At 42.2% G+C, this 20,123-nt stretch overlaps 1 protein-coding gene across 1 annotated transcript in view; it reads left to right on the top strand.

Moving 5' to 3' along the window:
- tmtc2b (transmembrane O-mannosyltransferase targeting cadherins 2b) overlaps positions 1-20,123 on the top strand; it is a 113,881-nt gene that overhangs the window by 41,020 nt on the left and 52,738 nt on the right. The window contains exon 2 of the mRNA XM_037768572.1: positions 9,724-10,300. Coding sequence (XP_037624500.1) covers positions 9,724-10,300 — 577 coding nt within the window. The remainder of the gene's footprint in view (positions 1-9,723; positions 10,301-20,123) is intronic.

The following is a 20,123-nucleotide window of genomic DNA, read 5'->3' as shown; positions in this document are numbered from 1 at the left end:
TCGTGTTACGTTATAGTAATATAACCTTCTCAATAGGGCTGTGTATTGACAAGAATCTGGCGATACAATATGTATCTTGACACAGAGGTTACGATTCAATATATTGCGATATATTGCTATTTTTTAATCTAATTTGGGGAAAACTCATAGTATAAAGAACACAACACCATATGCATTAAAATCTGTATATAAAAAAAATATATATATATTTTTTTTTTATGCAATCAGAACAGTATTTTCATTTATCACAGTCACTGTAACATCCAGCATCATAGCACTACTCTGAGATGGTACATACACTGAGACGGTGCATATCTTTGCAAATGAAATAAAGTATTCACTGAGTTAATCTTAATGAGAATCGATTCAGTATCACAAAACATAATACCCCAATACTCAATATTTTCAATATTTTCTCTCACCCCTACATCTCAAGTGATTATTTTTCGAGCAATCTAGTTGTCAGATCCTAATTTAATAGCATTTTTCTTTAACTTTTATTCTAGAAATGATCAAATAGAGATTTCTTTCTTTTTTTTTTGAAAATCAACTGTTGTTGTTGTTGTTGGCTACGCTAGCGTGGCTCTAGGGATGGCAATGTTGCTCTGTGGATCGGCTGGTCCCCCACTTTTGGTCCTGACTGAAATATCTCAAAAAATATTGGACGAATAGCTTTGAGAGTGTACAGGTGTTTGTGCATCAATATGTGGAAATGCAGGGGTTCCAGGTGAATTTCACCTAACCCTTATGAAAACCATCTGGTGGAAAGTTCTTATCTGCGACTGCCCGCCACACTTTCCCAACGAGGCAGCCTGTTGAAGATAGAAATAGTGACAGATTCAAAGCAACAGTTTCGGATTTGGGCAGAAGAAAAGAGGTGTGTGTGTGTGTGAGAGAGAGAGAGAGAGAGAGAGAGAGAGAGAGAGGGGCCTACAGGGGTGACCCAGCAGCCCTGCACATGCTGACAGATTTATTGGATACAATAATCAGAGTGTGTATCACCCTGCTGTGCTGTGCACATGCAGCTCCTGTAATTGGCTCTTACACCTGGAATGGACTATAAACATCAGACGAAGTTTACACTTTGACATTTAGGTGATTTGCTTACAACGCTCCTAGTTTGGACGGTAAAAAAAAACAGCTTTTGCTTTAACATGGGGAGCAGCAACAACCTTCTCAGCCATTGTTGAAGCCTACAAAATACCATTTAAGTCTCGGTAGATTGTTTTGACGTCTAGTTGGTCAGAAAGTAATAGAGACAGACTTCCAGACAGCTCCATCAAACAGGGCAGTGGCCCTAAGGCCTCTGCTGGACATCAGAGGTTTGAGCAGGACTCGTACGTGCCCCTGGCAACTTCACACCACAGGATTCAATGCGGGGCCCGCCAGGATTCCTGCCCTGCCAGCCTGGTTGGCTGGATAGAAGTGTGGCTCACTGGTTGGTTGGTTTGCTGGCTGGCTGGTTAGCTCTGGGGGATCAGCATTCAGGTCGTGCCCTACTGTGCCCATCCCGTACGGCACAAAGGGCTGATCAGGGATGCTAGACAGCAGGCACGGGCATTCAGCGAGCTAAAACACACTGCGGTGCTGGACGAGCCTGCCTGCCCTGCTCCAGACTCAGTGTCTCAGTGTCCCAGTGTTTGCTTGTCTACTGTGCCATGAAATGGAGTGAGTGTGTATGACTGTGCCAGTGGAGCAATGCAAATACCCTCCCTGAAGGGAAGACTAATGCTGCTGGATGAATTGGACACAGTGTTGCATGTTGCACTCTGAAAAACACTTTGATCCTTTTTAGTGAGCCTTTAGTGGGATCCCTTTTTTTTTACATTTTATATGCAAGCTGGTTTGCAATATGATAAAGAATATTACAAAAACACACACTTAACACTTTCTGCGAAGCAGTAGATCCTGTATTTGTACATCCATTTCGTTGTTCGGAAGTGTTTTTATCTTGATTGAATGGAAAAGTTGCAACTTGAAGAAACCTGCACCCATATTTGCCAATCCTCCTGATTTTCCCATGTTTCTCTCGTTTTTCATTGCCCTCTCCGGGGTTTCTCCAATTAGCGTAAAAAGTATGCTCAAATCATAACATGGTAAACTGCAGCCCAACAGACAACAACAGCTGTCAGTGTGTCAGTGTGCTGACTTGACTATGACTTGCCTCAAAACTGCATGTGATTATCATAAAGTGGGCATGTTTGTAAAGGGGAGACTCGTGGGTACCCAGAGAACCCATTTTCATTCACATATCTTGAGGTCAGAGCTCAAGGGACCCCTTTGAAAATGACTATGCTTGTTTTCCCTTGCCATAATTTAGCGCAAGTTTGGAGCGTTATTGAACCTCCTTTGCGACAAGCTAGTATGTCATGCTTGGTACCAGTGGATTCCTTAGGTTTTTCTAGTTTCATATGATTTAAAACTGAGCCCGCTACAACCTAAAAATTGCAAGTTGCATTAATTGTTAAAGAAATTTATGGCGTTAAAACAAATTTATGTAAACGCGATAATATTGATTTAACTTTGACAGCTCTAGCATATAAATAATGCAGTAATAATGACACAAACTGATGATGGAGAATACTGAAGGGAAGAATTGTTCCATTAGGAGTACTACAGAGTAGATTCAGTCCAGATCCACCCCTAATTACTGACCTTTATTCTGATTGTCCATCGCCACCATGTCATCCATCTTCACTCTCCTGCCTTTCATCAATTATAATGATGGAGGGGAGGCATCAGGTGTCCACAGCCGGGGATAATAGTCTAACAGCTTCCGCTTCATTTGCTCTCAGGAATGGTGGGGAAAAAAAGGACAGCTTGTGTTTTTTTTTTGGTATTGTAAATCAATATAATATTGGTTAGTTTGACGGGGAAAAAAAGGATGAAGGTCAGTGAATTTAAATGAAATCGCATGAGATATTTCCTCTATCTAAATAACAAAAACGTTGTCGTACTAAAGAATCTGTCTAGTGTAAAAAAAAAATATGCTCTTCAACGCTTCCCTGAGGCTGTTTTCTTTTATTAAGCGGCTTACTAATCACACATGTCACAAGGAAGAAAGCAGCCATTCATTCTTGACAATAGGGATTTTACGGCGGCCTCAGTAGCGGTGTGTTGGCTACAGTGAGCTACCCCACATCCACATTCTGTGTTTGTCCTCTCCAGCTTTCCTCATCTTTCATTCCCTGCGCTGCCCTCTTGTTCAAGCTAAAATATCAAAACATCCAGTGACACTGTGATACCGGAGTTATTAATTACATTTTAGCCTGAAGAGTTCTGAATGTAAGCCAAAACAAACTTGGACTTTTTCTCCATGTTGAATGGGACCCGGGTGCTCCTTTTTTTTTTTTTTTGTCTCCCTAGCTGAGCTATAGTCTTAAAAATGTAAATGCTTGATTACATTTTATCTTGTCTGGCGTCCATTGCCGCTGGCTGATGGGACTCATCCATATCCCCGAGCTTTACAGTACGAAGCTATTTGTAACAATGCTCCCCAAAATAGTGATTTCCCCCTCTCTCATTTGGCAAATTATTTCCCCCATCTTTGTGCATTTCATCTCCATCACCCTCTGCATTAATAATTGATGTATTCAAATGAGCTCATTGAGAGTTGGATTGCTTTTCTGATGCCACTGAATGCATTAATCACAGCAGCCTAAAGGCATAAAAACAGAACATTAGTTATCTTTCATTTCATGAAAAGACTTGAGAGTGATTGTTAAATAGGCTATTACAGTTATGTTAAGACATTATTTCTAATTTATTTCCTTAGTTATACAACATTTTAGTAAAAGGAAACCAATTGAATACGCACTCTGGGCCTTAGGAAAATACTTTTATTTGCTATATTAGGTACGATAAGTGCAGTGGAGGTATGCCATTAATGAGCTGCTAGCATGCCCATGGGAAGAAACATTAGACAAAAGAGCTTGCCGGAAACAGTGAGCGGGCTACCCCCGGTGTCTCTGTGGGCAGTCTAAAAATACCACTGTGCCTCTTTCAGATATTGAAGCCGGGTGATGACATGTAGTTGGCAGGCCTTCGGTCACTTTCCCCAAACTCCCACCAGAGTTGATTTTCTTTTCATATGCTGTCACAAATGGAAATCTTCATATGCCGTGTATCTTAAAGGGGCTGACTTTCTCTTCAGTGTTTCAATATCCAAACACCCACACTGTTAAATATCCTTCAGTTTGCTTTGATATTTTCAGCCACACAGACTGTCTCAAATAAATCGTATGCTCCCTCCCCCCTCGTTTACGGAAAGATGCCCCAGCATTATGCATTCTTTGGTGAGAATGCCTATTTTTTATGTACTTTTCCTTCAGGCTTTGGAGGATTTTAAAGAGGTTTTTATTCTGGTCATACGGCTCCATTTCACTCGCAGCTTCATCTCAAATTCATTGAGGAGTTGTAAAAGGGGAAAATCCTGATGACATGTCCTTGGTTTTCAATCTCCTTTCTAATATCAAGTCTCATCTCCTGTGTGTGTGTGTGTGTGTGTGTGTGTGTGTGTGCCCCAACTGCATAGACGACAATCAATTTTCAATTTTAGATAGCCTTTTTCCGTGGGATCCTGTATTCATTGCATTTTTCTCCGCCCTGCTGCATTCACGTTATGAGTGAGACTGTTCCAGGGGTAAAGAGGTTAGCGCTCATGTGATTATTTCTCAGATAAGGAGATAAGGAGATAGTATAGGAGCATTTTTCATGGAAATGCTTTTGAGCTCAGCAGAAAAGGGTTTCGGGGTATACGCCTACTTAGGGAAATTGTTTTACTCTGGGTTTATAATGATATGGTCTACAGCCTGAGCGATTGTCCCTTGTTAGAGGCTCATTTATGCAAACGCGGAATTACATAGCAGAGTAATAAAAGCAAGGTTTTTTTGGGGTGGGCAAGCAAGGTCATTTTTGTGAAAAAGAAACAATAATTTGATCCTGAACAAAGGATCATTTACTAGGGCTGTCGTCGTGTAGGAGGCTAAATAACGCTCCAAACTTGCACTAAGTTTGGCGAGGAAAAACTGGCCATTTTGACAGAGGTCCCTTGACCTCTGACCTCAAGATATGTGAATGAAATGGGGTATTATTGGTACCCATGAGTCTCCCCTTTATGATAATCCCATGCAGTTTTGGGCAAGTCAGCACACTGAAAGCTGTTGTTGCCTGTTGGGCTTGAGTTTGCTATGCAATGATTTAAGCATATTATTATGCCAAATGCAGTACCTGTGAGGGTTTCTGGACAATATTTGTCATTGTTTTGTGTTATTAATTTATTTCCAGTATTAAATATGTACATACATTTGCATAAAGCAAGCATTTTTGCCCACTCCCATGTTGATAAGAGTATTAAATACTTGACAAATCTTCCTTTAAGGTACATTTTGAACAGATAAAAAATGAGATTAATTTGTGATTAATTGCGATTAGCTATGGACAATCATGCGATTAATCTCGATTAACTATTTTAATCGATTCACGGCCCTATAATTTACACATGTTACAGCTTTTTGACAGACTGGGAACATTCACTACATGGTAGAAGAAATGGTCTATTTTCAGCGTCCTCTCTTTGCTCTCTGAAGTGGTGTTGGAGTGAAAGTGATCTTCTTTTGTGAAGCTGTGAGAACACTTTCATTTGAACACCAGACTTTCAGTGTTTTCTTTGTTTCCTCTGTTCGGCGGGATCACACATCTTTGTTTTGGTGGTGTCATGTAACACACTTGTCTAAAAATATTCAGTTGAAGAAGTGCTGTTAACATTTCTCGGGTCTCTGGGTTCGCCGCAGTTATTCCAATTAGTGGTATTGTATGCAGTATAATGCAGAGGCACACAAAGCTTACATAATGGCATTATGCTATATTCCACACTGTGTTTACATACGTAAACAAGCCTTTACTTATATAATTCTAAACAGATTGGGATCCAGACAAGTTGTGGAAGAATTGAGGCTGGCAGCGAGAGGTAGATGATCGAGACAGAGTAATGGGAGGTCGAAGAGTTTTTTCAGGGGGCTCCTCTTGTTAGTGGCCACACGATCCCCTCGTCCCTCTGGGAGCCGGCGTACGGGCGTGCGGTCGGGGGGAGGAATGTGTTCCCGGCTGGAAAAGGTTTGCAGTGCACAGAGAGGTCTTCCTCGCCTCCAGCTCTGCTGAGACATGGGCCCGGCCAGCCGCTTGAAACTCAATCCACCTTTCCAGCCGGCCTCTTAGCCGGTAGAGGGTCTGATGTAGACGATCGAGACTTGCAGTGGATTAATGATTCGCCATAGATCGGGACGACTGCCCGTGACTAGTTGGACTGTGATGCAAATGTGTTAATTCAGCTGTGGGTGTTTCCCATTCATCTGCTCTGAGGAGTTGTTGCAGGGCGGGTTAAGAGGTTACACCCCCCCACTCTTTCTCTGCGTTCCTCAATTCTCTGCTTGTCAGCCTGTGAGATGCTCATCTGCCTCTGTGACATATAAGCAGGTAGTGTTGTCACGATCCTGGAATTTCTAATGTTGATATAATACTAGGGCTGCACGATTATGGCCAAAATTCTCATTATTTTGATCAATACTGAGATCACATTATTTATCACGATCATTCATTGAATTTAGCGACAACATACAAGCACTGCGTTCACTTCCATGCTACATTCCTGCTGATGTACAAATTAGGGCTGCACGATGTTGGAAAAAACTGACATTGCAATATTTTTTTTTCTGCAATATGAAAAAATATATAGGATTATTCACTCTACCCGTTAGCTACATTTTAAAGTTAAATGCATCAATCTGGTGCACTTTGAGAGCAAAATTAGCAACATTAAGAGGCTAGATAAATAATTTTATGATCTCAATTTAATCATAAACACATTAGTTGTATAGATAATATCTATCTACAAAAGTGAAGCCTAAACATCTCGATCACCGGCTGGCTGTCTGCTGGTTTGGGAAGCGCTTGATTTGTCAAAATCGTGATCGCGATTAATATTCGATCAACTGTGCAGCCCTATACCATAACTTGAAATATATCGATATTCTATACCATTTTTGATACCACGGGAAAAAAATGTACACAACATTGAGGAGATAAAATTTTAGATTTTTATTAAAAGATGAACAGAGGTGTGCGTGTCAACTCACTGTTGGAGAGAAGAGAGAGCAGAAAGCGCAGCTGGTACCTGTGTATCGATACTGTGGAAAATTAGTATTGAAACTGCTTCAAATATTCAGTATCGATATGTATAGATACTTCGATATTTTTGACCACACTATAAGCAGGAGACCATCTAGAGGTGAGCTTCACGCACGGCGGCGACTCAGGAAACCAAAGGCTGTAAACGCAGTGGGCTTCTGAGTGAGCGGCACTGGCTCTTTAGTCTGTGCCTTGCTGCCAGAAGAATCTGGTGTGGTTTTGAGGCAATATATAATGTATCTGGCCTCTCTGGCTCCACCGCACTGTGCAGTGGAAAAAGAGCGCACTTGTCTCCAAAACGGCTTTGAGATGTAATTGAACCGTAATGCCTCTTATGTGAGCATCTCGTGACGGAATGAAGATCTTACTTGACAAATGGGCCAGAGAAAATAAACTGGCATGTCTGAGTCATGAAGTGGAGAGTTTGGGCTACAACGACCCTTAAGCCGGCTGGTGGAGGGCTGGAGCCTCCGTCAGTCTGACTAGAGAGAAGCTAAAGAAACCTAATCATCTGTGCGCTGACATTCAAGGCATTTCTATTATATCCCAGCTGATTATTTGTATTCCAACATCCCAAGGCCAGGTAGTATTCAGTTCCCTTAGATCCATCATAGGATGGGCTACATCTGCTTCACCCTTCTCACCTTTTCTAGTAGTGAGTAGTGTCTGTTACCAAGGTAAAGTGTTGTGCTTTAGAGCTTCAGAACAGCTAAGAGAGCAGTTCATTACTCTCGAGTAGGGGTGTAAATCACCAGTTTCATCACGATACAATATGATATTGATTCTTTGGATAACGATACCATAGTTGCCAAAATCACAAAGTCTGCCACGATACGATGTCGACCTGATTTAATTCAGAGGCCTGCAATCAATATGAGACATCATATTTCAATTTAACACAATCAGTTACATTTATATCAACTCACAAAAAGCAACTAAAATATGATTTCACAATTTTATTACTGGGCTCTTCCGGACATTTAAATAAAAAACAATCTCTTTTTAATTAAAATAATTAAAAATAGACCTGTTGTTGGAGGTCTGGTTAATGGTCAATGCTGGTCAGCGGCTTGTCATTAAAAGGAGAATAGCTGGTCCACCTTAACAGTCCACCTCCGGGGTTAATCCCCTTACTTTAACCAGCAGGTCCTTGCGAGAAAGCATAACCGAAGCTCAACGTTGCAAGCACTATTTGGATGTTTAGGGTTGAGGATGCGCTTGGACGGAAATGGTTAAACAGACGTGCTATGGGAATTTCAAAATAAAGGCGCATCTTAACTTCACAGCGATGTTTTCACTTCACATCGATGATATTAGATCGTCGATCATTCAATCAATATATCGATCCAGAGTCAATTGCTTCTTTGGTTCATTCATTTTTCCTCACATTTCTGTTTATTCTACACACAGATAAAAAAAGAATAATTTCCTTCTTGTCTTGTGCTGTCTGTCGCTCCCTCCTAGCTTGTCTCCACCCATCCCTCTTTGAACTGATTGAGTTTGTTAATTGTGACTGCCGCGAGGACACATTACAACCTGGTGCACTTGGCTTGTTATCACGTGTCATGTCCCATCTATCACGCCTTTAATTACAACACCTCTGCTCTGCTGTTGCCAACCACCTTGTCTCTGCGGAGGCTCAATCATCGGCACCGCCGTCTCCCCAGCTGAAAGCAGCAGAGGGCCCGACGCTCCGTCAGACCCATCAGAATGTGGCGGTAAAGATGGGAAAAACATTGAACTTCTATGGACTCCTGTAGAGAGAAACGTGCCTTCTCTTTCTCCCCTCCCTTTGGCCCCTGCTGGCCGTCCCCCCTCAGCCACTGACACACACAGCTTGTGGCTGATATAGCAGCATTAGGTTAGGTCACGCAGGTTCATCCCTGACAGAGAGGAGGTCAAACTGGCCCCTTACTTAGTGGACATGCCTGCCAAGAAAGAAGTACACATTTAAACATGGACATATCTCACTGTTTTGTTCGTCCCCAGACAAACTCTGAGCTGCCATGTCGATTGTCTTCTCTCCAAGCTGCATTTTCGCCAACATGGCGTTCCCCTACTGCGTGCCCGTATTTGTTTGTGGTTAAAGGGCGTGGTGCTTTCGCTTAATCCCCGAGTCTACAGCTGTAAGAGCTGTGGCTGCGGTGGCTGTGCTGCCCAGAGCTTGAAGCTCGCCCTCTGATTTTGTGAATGCCACATGACCGCACTCGCTGAAAGCTGTAAGCAAATGCAAAGTTCCATTTCACAGCAAACCTATATTTTCTGCTTAGTCCGCACTGGTAAAGAATAGCCATACATCCTCCTCAGAGAATCGGCAGTGCGCTGCCAGTAGAAATACTGTATACCGTAAACACAGTGTTCAGACGGAGCACTTTTATTGAATGTGGCAGGGCGGTGAAGTGGTCAGGCAGTGAAGCAGTGTGACACTAATTGAATTGACAAAACCGTCAGTACCGTATCAAATATTGATTTGATCTTTCCATGTACAGTATAGACGTCATGTGTTTCCTTCTCTAACCTTTTTTTTTCTCTTTACAGCCGTGCTATCAAGACCAATCAGGACCTGCTTCCAGAGACCCCCTGGACCAATATCTTCTACGATGACTTCTGGGGCACCTTACTCACACACAGTGGCAGCCACAAGTCTTACAGGCCCCTCTGCACCCTCTCCTTCCGCCTCAACCACGCCGTGGGTGGGCTGGAGCCCTGGGGTTACCACCTGGTTAACGTGGCCCTCCACGGGGCCGTGACGGGCCTGTTCACCTCCCTGGCTCGCCTGCTGCTCGGAGGAGGCCTTTGGAGCCTGCTGGCCGGCCTGCTCTTCGCTTCTCACCCCATCCACACCGAGGCGGTGGCGGGCGTCGTGGGCCGGGCCGACGAAGGCGCCGCCCTGTTCTTCTTGCTGTCCCTGCTGTGCTACATGCGTCACTGCGAGCTGCGGGGCCACGCCGGGCCCTTGCGGCTCGTGGCCTGGTTCCTGGGCAGCCTGGGCTGCGCCGCGTGCAGCATGCTGTGGAAGGAGCTCGGGGTGACCGTCCTGGCCGTGTCGGCGCTGTACGACGTCTGCATTTTCCACAAGCTCAAATTGCGACAGGTCATCACCCTCCTCTACAAGGTAAACAGTTTGTTCTCACCCCGTGGTGCTGCTTTTTTCACATGTATCTTGTTTCCTGCACCCGTTCCCTGACTCGCTAGAGTCTGGAAAACAGCATTGGAAAGTTGATATATATATGTAGGTGTGTGTGTGGCTGTGTGTGCACTGTATGTGTTTTTTTGTTTGCATTTCATCGCAATATAATTTGAAAAACATTTGCGAGTGTATGCACAGCTGTGTCGATCAGGTCACATTATTGTGTTTCCCATGAAATGCAAGGAAACACATGTTGGGGAAAGGAAAGCAAACAGAAGCTTTTTTTCTGTGTCCGTGCAGAGGAAACAAACGCTACTGCTGTTTTTCCCATGTATGTTTATTAATGCATATATTGATGGGTAATCTGAGGAATGTAATTTATCATTATGGTAATGAAAATGTATTATAGTAATCGGTATGACGGAGGTTATTGCTGAAATTTAAATTTGTATAATCGTAACCCTTTCAGCCTCAGGACTAAACTCATTCTAACATGCCAACCCACAACAAAAGTATGAGTATACACAAAATATCAGCTTCAGGTTACTTTATTTGTACCCATAGAAAGTTATATAAAAAAAAATATATATATATTATATGTGTATGTGTGTGTGTCTATCAGGGCTATCAATAGATTAAAATATTTAATCGAGATTAATCACAAATTAATCTCACATTTGTCTCTCTCACAAAGGGAGATTTGTCAAGTATTTAATACACTTGTCAACATGAGAGTGGGCAAATATGCTTGCTTTATGTAAATGTATGTAATAAATGTATATATTTATTATTGGAAAACAATGACACATATGAGACCAAGGGACCCCTTTGAAAATGCCAATGACAGTTTTTCCTCGCCAAAATTTAGCACAACTTTGGAGCGTTATTTAACCTCCTTTGCAACAAGCTGGTATGACATGGTTGGTACTAATGGATTCCTTAGGTTTTTCTAGTTTCAGATGATACCAGTATCTTCACTGTAGCTTTGAAACTGAGCCTACAACCTCCGAAATATCGATTGTGTTAATGCGTTAAAGAAATTAGTGGCGTTAAAATGAAGTTGCGTTGACATGTTATTATCGCATTACCTTTGACTCTCCTAATATAAATATATATGGATGTCTTCTTGTGTGCCTACGTTTCTTTGTATATTCATATTGCACACTGCAAGAGAAAAAGAAGAAAATGAAAACGTTTTTCAAAAGAACAAGCTGCAATAACAAAAAAAGCGATGGCTATTTGATATTTTCTTGTTGCTTTAGAAGCATTCAGCTATTACGTAGCTTTTTTCCCCCAACAGCTCCTGTCAAAAGCATTTACTGTTTGCTGTCTAATCAATGTGACATCCACAACTCTCTACCCATCATAACAAATTCAACGAGACGTGTGCACAAACGTGACAAAAGGGCTCCAGAGCAGCCAATCAGAGGGTGGCTATCCCAGCAAAGAACAACACTTAAAGATATGTCGAGTGGCGAGAGGGGACAGGGGTCAGCAAGAATAGAGGCTAATCTAAGAGATACAGACACAGAGATAGAAACACAGAGAGAAAATGGTTTAATTGAAGAGCAAATCCAGCCCGTCTCTTTCATTGCTCAGCATAGTGTGGAAATAAAGAGCGAGGGTCCCTTGCTGCCGTCTTCTCCACGCTGTCCTCTCATGATTTAAGCCTTATCTGACTCCCTGTGTCCTCTGGAGTATGGCCCATCCATCGCCGCAGGCAGACAGGCCTTCTAATGGCTTGTCAGGCATGGCTAGACTAAAGAGGAAACAGGGCCAAAAGGGCCGAGGGAGATGATGCCTCATAGCTGACAGTTTTTTCAACTTTTTTTGATTGAAAATCCACAAAGCCTGCTGATCCAATTGTCTTTGGGGGAAAAAAAATGGACTGGCAGATAGTTACACTTCTGGCGTGGAGCGATCCCTACAGATTTCCTTCATGGCTTGCCATCGTGGTTAACTAACTTGGCAAGCGTCTCCGGGGGCAGATGTGTTCTGCTACAGCGCGGCACATCCAGTCTAGCTTCTGAATACATGAGCTGTGTAAAGAATATCAAGTAATGGAATAGATAGCTTCATTATTTACTGAATTTTATTGACTGTTACAAAATACAGTACAGCTGTTTCAAACGCGGCTTCAACCACAGATGCTTTCCCCGTGCGTATTCGTTTTGTGTCTCCATCACTAGCAGTAATGACTGTCTCTCGTCGTATGAGTAGACTACACAAGGTTGCCTGAGGAACACCCAAGTTCCAGTGCTGCATCTCGTTTTTGTCAGCTTGTCATAAGCTTGGAGGAGAAAACGCTTTTCATTGAGATAAAATTACTTTCTTTTTCCCTGTCATGATTTCAATGTACACACAGCACCAGCCTCAGGTAGTCAGCAGAAGCAGACGGGGTACTGCGAGGCAAAGCATCATGGGAGTAAAGTATAAAAAAATAAAACAATTACCATAGCTTTTTAATCCATGTAAGCAGTTTATCACTGTATATGTACACATGTATATGTGTGTATATACGTATATTTTAGGGGCTGTCCCAAATTCAATTTTTTGGGCTTCGAAGCTTCGATAAGAAATATTCGCACACATGCACCTCTACACCTAACAAACAGCGATATCCCTCTGAGAATAACTAATAATAATTAATGTTGAATATGAATAATTTTGTGGGATTATTCCTTATTTCATGGGCTATTTTTGGATTTATATGTGATTATTACACACATATATTTTTAAAAAAAACGAAGCATTTGAATACTGATTTGGAGGTCTATTACCATGGCAACGGTTGAAGCTACGAGGCATTATATATATAGATATCGACAGGGAGCCAGTGTGAAGCTGGTAAAATGAGTGTGATGCGCTCCCTTTTAATTGTTTTGGTTATGGCTCTGATAGCTTCTTTTGTACACAGAAGTCTGTTCAAGATCCTGGGTAGTCCATTGTACTAGTCAAGACAAGAGATGACTAAAAAATGAATCTATCTCTTTGCATTGGAAACTGCAAGACACATTTCGGTAGGAACTTTGCTATATTTCCAAGGTTTGGAAAATGCGGCCTCTTAAAATTCTGTCTTTCTTTGAAAGCAAGTTAAGTTCATCTTAATAATATAGCCCAAAATCACAAATTATCCTCAAAGCTGTTCAGTTTACGAAACAGCTACAACAGAAATATTTTGTCACTTCAAATTCATTTGTAAGATGGACAAGATGGATGAATTAATTGTTTATGTGGATGCTTTCACTAAAGTGAAATATTGAATGAACCTTGACAAAACCCCTGAATGAGGCAGTTTTACTTTCACAAAGTAACATAAAAGGCTGCAGTTATATGTTCAACATTGCACACTGCAACCACCCAGTCTCTATATTGCACTCTTAAATCAGAAAAGAATAAGTCAATATCGTGTTCAACAAGTTTTAAGTGAATTGGCCACAATTACTGGTGTGATAAATTCAAAGTAACACACTAGTTAGAGTCTGAAAAGAGAAATCCTTTTTCTTTTCACACAATGGTTTACTTCACAGTGAGGAGACAAATAAGGAATTGCGTGGGCTGTCGGGCGCTTTTGGAGACACCCTGAAAATCAACTAACTGTTTTTCATTCTGTTGAGCGAAAACTGTAAAGCAGCATATTTTTCTGGAAGGGAAGGCTGCCATATATGGCTCCGTATTCCTAACGTGCAACTTTTTCGCTGACAATTGTCATTATCCTAGCTAGCGTGTCATTTAGTCGCACCACAGACAACATAAAAGCAAGCACAAACAGAGAGCTGTCATCATCACGTCAATCATGTTGACTTGGGAGGTTTCTTTGCAGTCATATAATGGTGCTCTGTGATCATAGATTCATATGTGCGACCCGATCTGTTATCCTCATGGCGAACAGTCCACTACAGCAGCGTGCACATTCGTCTCCCTTTTGTCTCCGTGGAGTGAGGCAGTCACTTTGACTGATGATGAGCAAAGGGAGTCATTCCCTTTAGGGGCGAGTTGAGCCTTCAACCGCCTGCATGGACATTAGTTGTGTACAGAGCTGGAAACGATCACAAATAAATACAGTTCCCTCCCTCAAGTTAGGGCTTGAGATCTATCGGGTGCTGAAAACTTGGTCACCCGAACTGAAGTGTACAAATAGGAAAGAAGCATATGAGGGAAGGATCTGTCCCCATGTCCCCAGCTTTTTTCCTTGTTTGAAACCCATTCTTCAGTCGCACTAAAGAGCCCGGCTTGTCGGATGACTGACGGGCCACAGTGGGCCAGCCGCTCCATTTTTATCACCGAGCTCCCCACTCAGCTGCACTCATTTGACATTTAACGCTGGAAATGGTGAAATGGGCCTGCTTATCTGATCGTGGCGCACAGTCAATTACATTAGAGTTTTATATCTGCTGCAAATCTCCCATTGTGTCATTACGGCTTCTGTGTGCGGTTTGAAGGTTGTAGGCAGACTGAGACCGGGAGCTCCACTGTAATTCCATGTAGGTTCATAACTCATTTCATCAGGACTCTAACTGTAGACTCTCTGCATACAAATCAGAGGGAAGAGGTAATGCATGGATATTATCGTGATTTATTGGTTACATGTTGCATAACAGATCAAGAGAAGCATGCGCTACCGTTAAGCATATGTAAAGATAAACCTAGAACATAATAGCTTGTAAGCATTGTAGCAAAATCAAAGGAATAATTGTGTAGAAAGAGACATCTTAACATGCTGTATTTAAATTAGGTCGGCGTGTATTGTCAGTTTGAATAGACTACAATTCGTTTGTGTACTGTGCATGTGTCTCCTCTCGCAGGCTTTTGTCTGTGTGATGTCAGCTTCAGAGCTTACACGGATCCAATTCTTCCATTCATCAAATTTAATTGTCCCTGGGCAATACAAAATCCTTAAAAAGGGTTTAGACAAAAACGCAAGCCAACTTCATATTCTCCAATAGATTCTGTGAATATTAAAGATTATACAGTGCCTTCAGCGTATAAGTTAATACATAGTTTACATAGAGTACTTCTGCTCGTGGTCATGTTAGCGGTACAGGAACTTCTCTGGCTGAAAGAATTAAAGAGTAAAGAGAGACGGCAAGAGAGGGGAAACAATAGTGCTTAGACAGTAATTGAATAAGCACACGTTGGGTTAACGGTGACGCTGGAGTCAAAGCTCTTGGAATCCTCTGGCATCCAAACTCTGGGGAAAGCTTTTATTAAGAGATCTTGTGCAACCTTTGCATGCTCGAATAACCTTTCCAAGAAAAACATAGTGCTCTTTATATAGATCAAAGTCACCCATCTGCACTTTTAGATGATGTTTTTTTTATGAATATATAGATACAAAATCAACCCCAGCCGCACGAAAAGGCGTGTAAATGACGATAATGCGCAAGGCAAAAGCATGTAAGAAGAACGCCATTCTTGCTTTAGGCGTGTCACTTTCACGCCATGTAGCCTGTACTGACAGCAATGTAAATGCATCCGTTTGAATATGCTACTCTTAGAGCTAGTGACGTGGTATAACAATACGTAACAAGTCAAAACCGAGTACGGCTGGACCGTTTATGGTCGGTCTTTGAATTTGTGGCTAAATTGTTACGCAAATAGTCAGTGGTCGTGTCTATAATGTTAAATCCAGCGGTGCATGTCCACCAGGTCCGGCAAGGACACTAGGGGTCGCACTGCTCCACTCAACTGGCCATTCAAGCGGTGACGTACCCTGTCGTGGAATGCACCTGATTGGTCCATGGTTTTCTGCTTGCTGTTTCAAACAGGAAAAAACTTGGCGGCCTGTTCGTAAACTTCATGTTATTGTAAACAATCCAACAAAATCTACGTTTGAAAACATTTTAAGTGAGAAAAAGGAGATGCCACTGCTGAATCTCGTTTCATTTTAGAACTAGATCGCCTAGTTTGACCGCATAGTCCAAGTTTTGTGAAGCGGACGCGGCGTGCGGCTCGTTTGCATAAAGGACCGTTCCTCTGGGCTGGTTCCTCTGCGGCCCAACCAAAAAGGAAGAAAGACCGCTTAGAGGTGGATGGGTCCAACAAACACAGGACTTTCAACCAGGAGGCCGGTGTTCGAGGCCGATGTTGTGTTTTGTAAGCTATGTTAGTGACGTTTGTCACATGTTTTCCACGCTGATGTTACATTGTTTCCGTACGTATTTTACTTAGTTTATGTACTTGTTTTAAGCAAACCATGATGTTTTTGTTGCACCCTGCTGGTAGTCTACTGCACCTTCATACACGAGAGTAATATTCATGCCTTGGCGAGGCGAAACGCGACACTGACATGCTATCCTCTGGTGGACAGGTGGGTGTATTACACGCCTTGGTTTTTGATATCGGGTTGACAAAACACCTCTTTCATACAGAATCTGCCTGCTTTACAATTTAACTGTTAACCATAATCTCCTATATATCTTTCAACAAGCATTACCCCCCTTCCCTTTCCTCCCTCCAGTCATTAGTCTGTATGGTTAGTGTTGAACCCACTAGCACTTACAGTGTTGATAACCAATGCCAACATATAAGTCTACAGCTTACAGTGTGCTCTAATTACTTCTTTCCAATTAGACATGTCCTGTCTTCAAAAGTGGAAAAAAAAAACCTTGTCATTAAATTGTTTACTCTAGCTGACCTTTACTGTGGTGATATGATCCAGTTGCCTTTGTGCATGATTAAATCATTTATGGCCATGTGTTCTTATGCATCGAGCTACTCCCAGGCCATGAGTTTACAGCATTCAAATGTAACATAGTTGGCAATTGCGAATGTGTTTGCGGTGTAACCACAATTTATGTGGAAAAACGTGCTTTTTTTACGAGACCGTTTCCTGCATTAGGCTCATTTTCAATAAGAGATAGTGAAACACAATTAGAGCTCCTAATTTAGTTTAGGAAGGAATGCTTTTTAATGTGATTTCACGGTGTTTGTTCCATAGCACAATAAAACTGAGGTGTTCTTTCTTTGTTAGCTGACCAATAAAATACATGTTTGGACAAATGAAGACATTGGCCTGAGCGCAGGCTCTTGCGATGAGAAAAACAAGACCTGTTTGGCCCTATAATTCAATGTGGGCATCTTCACTGCAATTTGTGACTCCTTTTTCTTTTGATGTGCGGCTTCGCTCAGTCACGAGGATCCATTCTTCTTTTGTTTGACAGTCCTGCCCACATAATGCTATTCTTCCTGTCCACATTTTTTTAACCAGAGAGAAAGTGTCAGTGAGTTATTTCACACTGGAGAGACAATACTGTTAACATACAGGTACAGTATGAGCCACAGTCCCTGAGGGGCCGACACTCCTTATGACCATGACGAGAACAATCCTCGGAAAACACAATACAGAAATTCGATGCTTTGAAAGTGTGAACTGGATGAAGATGAATTATTTCGGTGATGTCATGTCAATGCAGTACATCCATCAGGATCTCCCTAGTACACAAGAGCTCAGATACGTCTTCAGAGAAACTTGAGAGGTTATTTTTTTTTTTTTACGTCAGGCGACTCAGCCGTTGGAAAATGATTTCCAAATCTGGAACGAGACCCAGCTGGCCCTTTAGTGAATGTCAAGCTTGCACACTTTATCTTTTCACACCTCCCATTTTTTGTTCACACTTTAGCTATTAGTGCAAGGTCACTGCTTACAGCGCGTGTGTGTGTTGTGTGTTGTGTGTCTGGAGGGTGACAGAGTTTACCTGGGCTGAGAGCTCAGGTGTTTTGGAGCTGGTGAGGCCTTGGTGATCAGATGTGAGATGGCAGGTCCCTCCGAACACACGTGTGCAGTGCATGTTTACATGCGGTGGCGTGTGTGTGAGCTATAGACCCTGCATACGAAATATGACATCCATACATACCCTTGCTGTGTGTTAGATGAGGTAAAAGGCAACACAGCCTAGCCAATACATTCTTACCTGGGGCTCCACAGATGCTCCTCCATGCTCTAATGGCTCCTGTCACTGTGTGATGGATTGGGCCTGGTGGGCTCAGCTAGTGCCCCCTGCCCTCACCCACCTGCCTCTCACATGGGGATACGCACCACAGCTTCTGGTCTGGATATGGTGATGGGCGGTGTGAGGCATGCATACAACATTTATAGAAAAACAAAAAAGGTTATATAGGTAGATGTTTAGTTTGTATACTCTATCTTTAAGGAATAGTTTGACATTTTAGGAAATGCACTTATTTGCTTTCTTGCTTTCTAGCTAAGCTTAGCACAAAGAATGGAAACAGCTATCCTGGAGTCTTGTCGTCACTGTGAGCTTGCCAGGCAACCATAGACTGTATACAAGAAGTGGACGTAGTCACCGTGACTTCACCCATTGGTTTGTGGACTTATGTTTTGAAGCCTCGAGTTTGGCTTTGTGGCCTTCAACATCTTGGTATTTGGCTGTCGCCATCTTGTTATTTGGGACCAGAATGTCTCAAGAGGGCGGAGCTGAGTACCAACCAACGCTGAATAAGACATTTTCAGGTGACCAAAAAGGTTATAAATAACTTTCATGAACTAAAATCACACTGTGAAAGGGTTTAAGTTGTAAGACAAAAACTGGACAACGCCGTGGTAGCTTCCTGTCAGTCACAAGGTAGCCACGCCCTAAAGCATACCCTGCTTTATGGTCTATTTGACTCTAAATGGGACCATAATTTACTAAATGAACATCATGCTGTATTGAAGATGACTTGAAACTAGTGATTGAGACCATAAACTCATGTTTACAATGTTTACTGAGGTAATAAATCAAGTGAGAAGTAGGATCATTTTCTCATAGACTTCTATACAATCAGACTTCTTTTTTCAACCAGAGGAATCGCCCCCTGCTGGCTATTAGAAAGAATGCAAGTTTAAGGCACTTCCGCATTGGCTTCTCTTTTCAGATCCAGATTTTGCCCAATGCAGGCAATCAGAGGAGACTGTCCCGCATATAACCACAACATGTCGTTTTTTTTTTTACGGCTGTTCCACACTGGCGCCGTTATTTTTGTGCGATTAATACACCCATCAATATATTTTTTCGAACTGATAGTTTTGTCCTGAGTACTCTCACACAGAACATGAATATTCCGCTGTGAAAAAGCGGTGCAATATTTTCTCGGAACGAGGTCAATTTTCTGCGCTTTCGCACTCCAAAAAAAGACACCAGCCAATCACATTGTGCGGAACAGGTCAAGTTGCGGCTATATTTATGAAACAACGACATGGAGGCTCTGTAGTCAGAATCAGGACGGCAAACTTTATTAATCCTTTCAACCTTGACAAAGACATCGCAGACCAGATCCACTCCTTCAGTTCTTACTTTTCACAATAAAAGCCCAGACATATAATATTTGCAATTATGTATTTCACATTTTCGTGTCATTTATTCGTCACGCCCCCGGTCTGCAAAGGCCTTTATTCTTTGGTTATAACTTGTTATTTATAGAGCTTTAGAATTATTAATAGGCAGATATTTGTACAATTGGACAGAACCATGCTAGCTGTTCCCCCCAGTTTCCAGTCTTTATGCTAAGCTAAGTTAACTATGTCCTGCTAGCTTCACATCTAGCGTACAGACATGAGTGTCTTACTCTTTGCAAAAAAAAGTGAATATGCCAAAAACTATTCCTATGCATTTTTTTTTTAAACTGTATATGAAAGATGCTGTTACCTCATGCCTGTCATTGTGAAGAGTAACACATGCAGAAGCAGGATAATAGTGAAGACATTCCAAACACAGATGATTGAGCAGGTCTGTCGACCCCTGAATGTCTTCGCCGTGGGGTAACATGAGGCGAGTGCAGCCACAGTGATAGAAAGTGACTTGAGCTG

The sequence above is a fragment of the Sebastes umbrosus genome, chromosome 4 (assembly GCF_015220745.1).
Source record: "Sebastes umbrosus isolate fSebUmb1 chromosome 4, fSebUmb1.pri, whole genome shotgun sequence".
Lineage (NCBI taxonomy): Eukaryota > Metazoa > Chordata > Actinopteri > Perciformes > Sebastidae > Sebastes > Sebastes umbrosus.
This window is presented reverse-complemented; position numbering and strand designations above follow the sequence as displayed.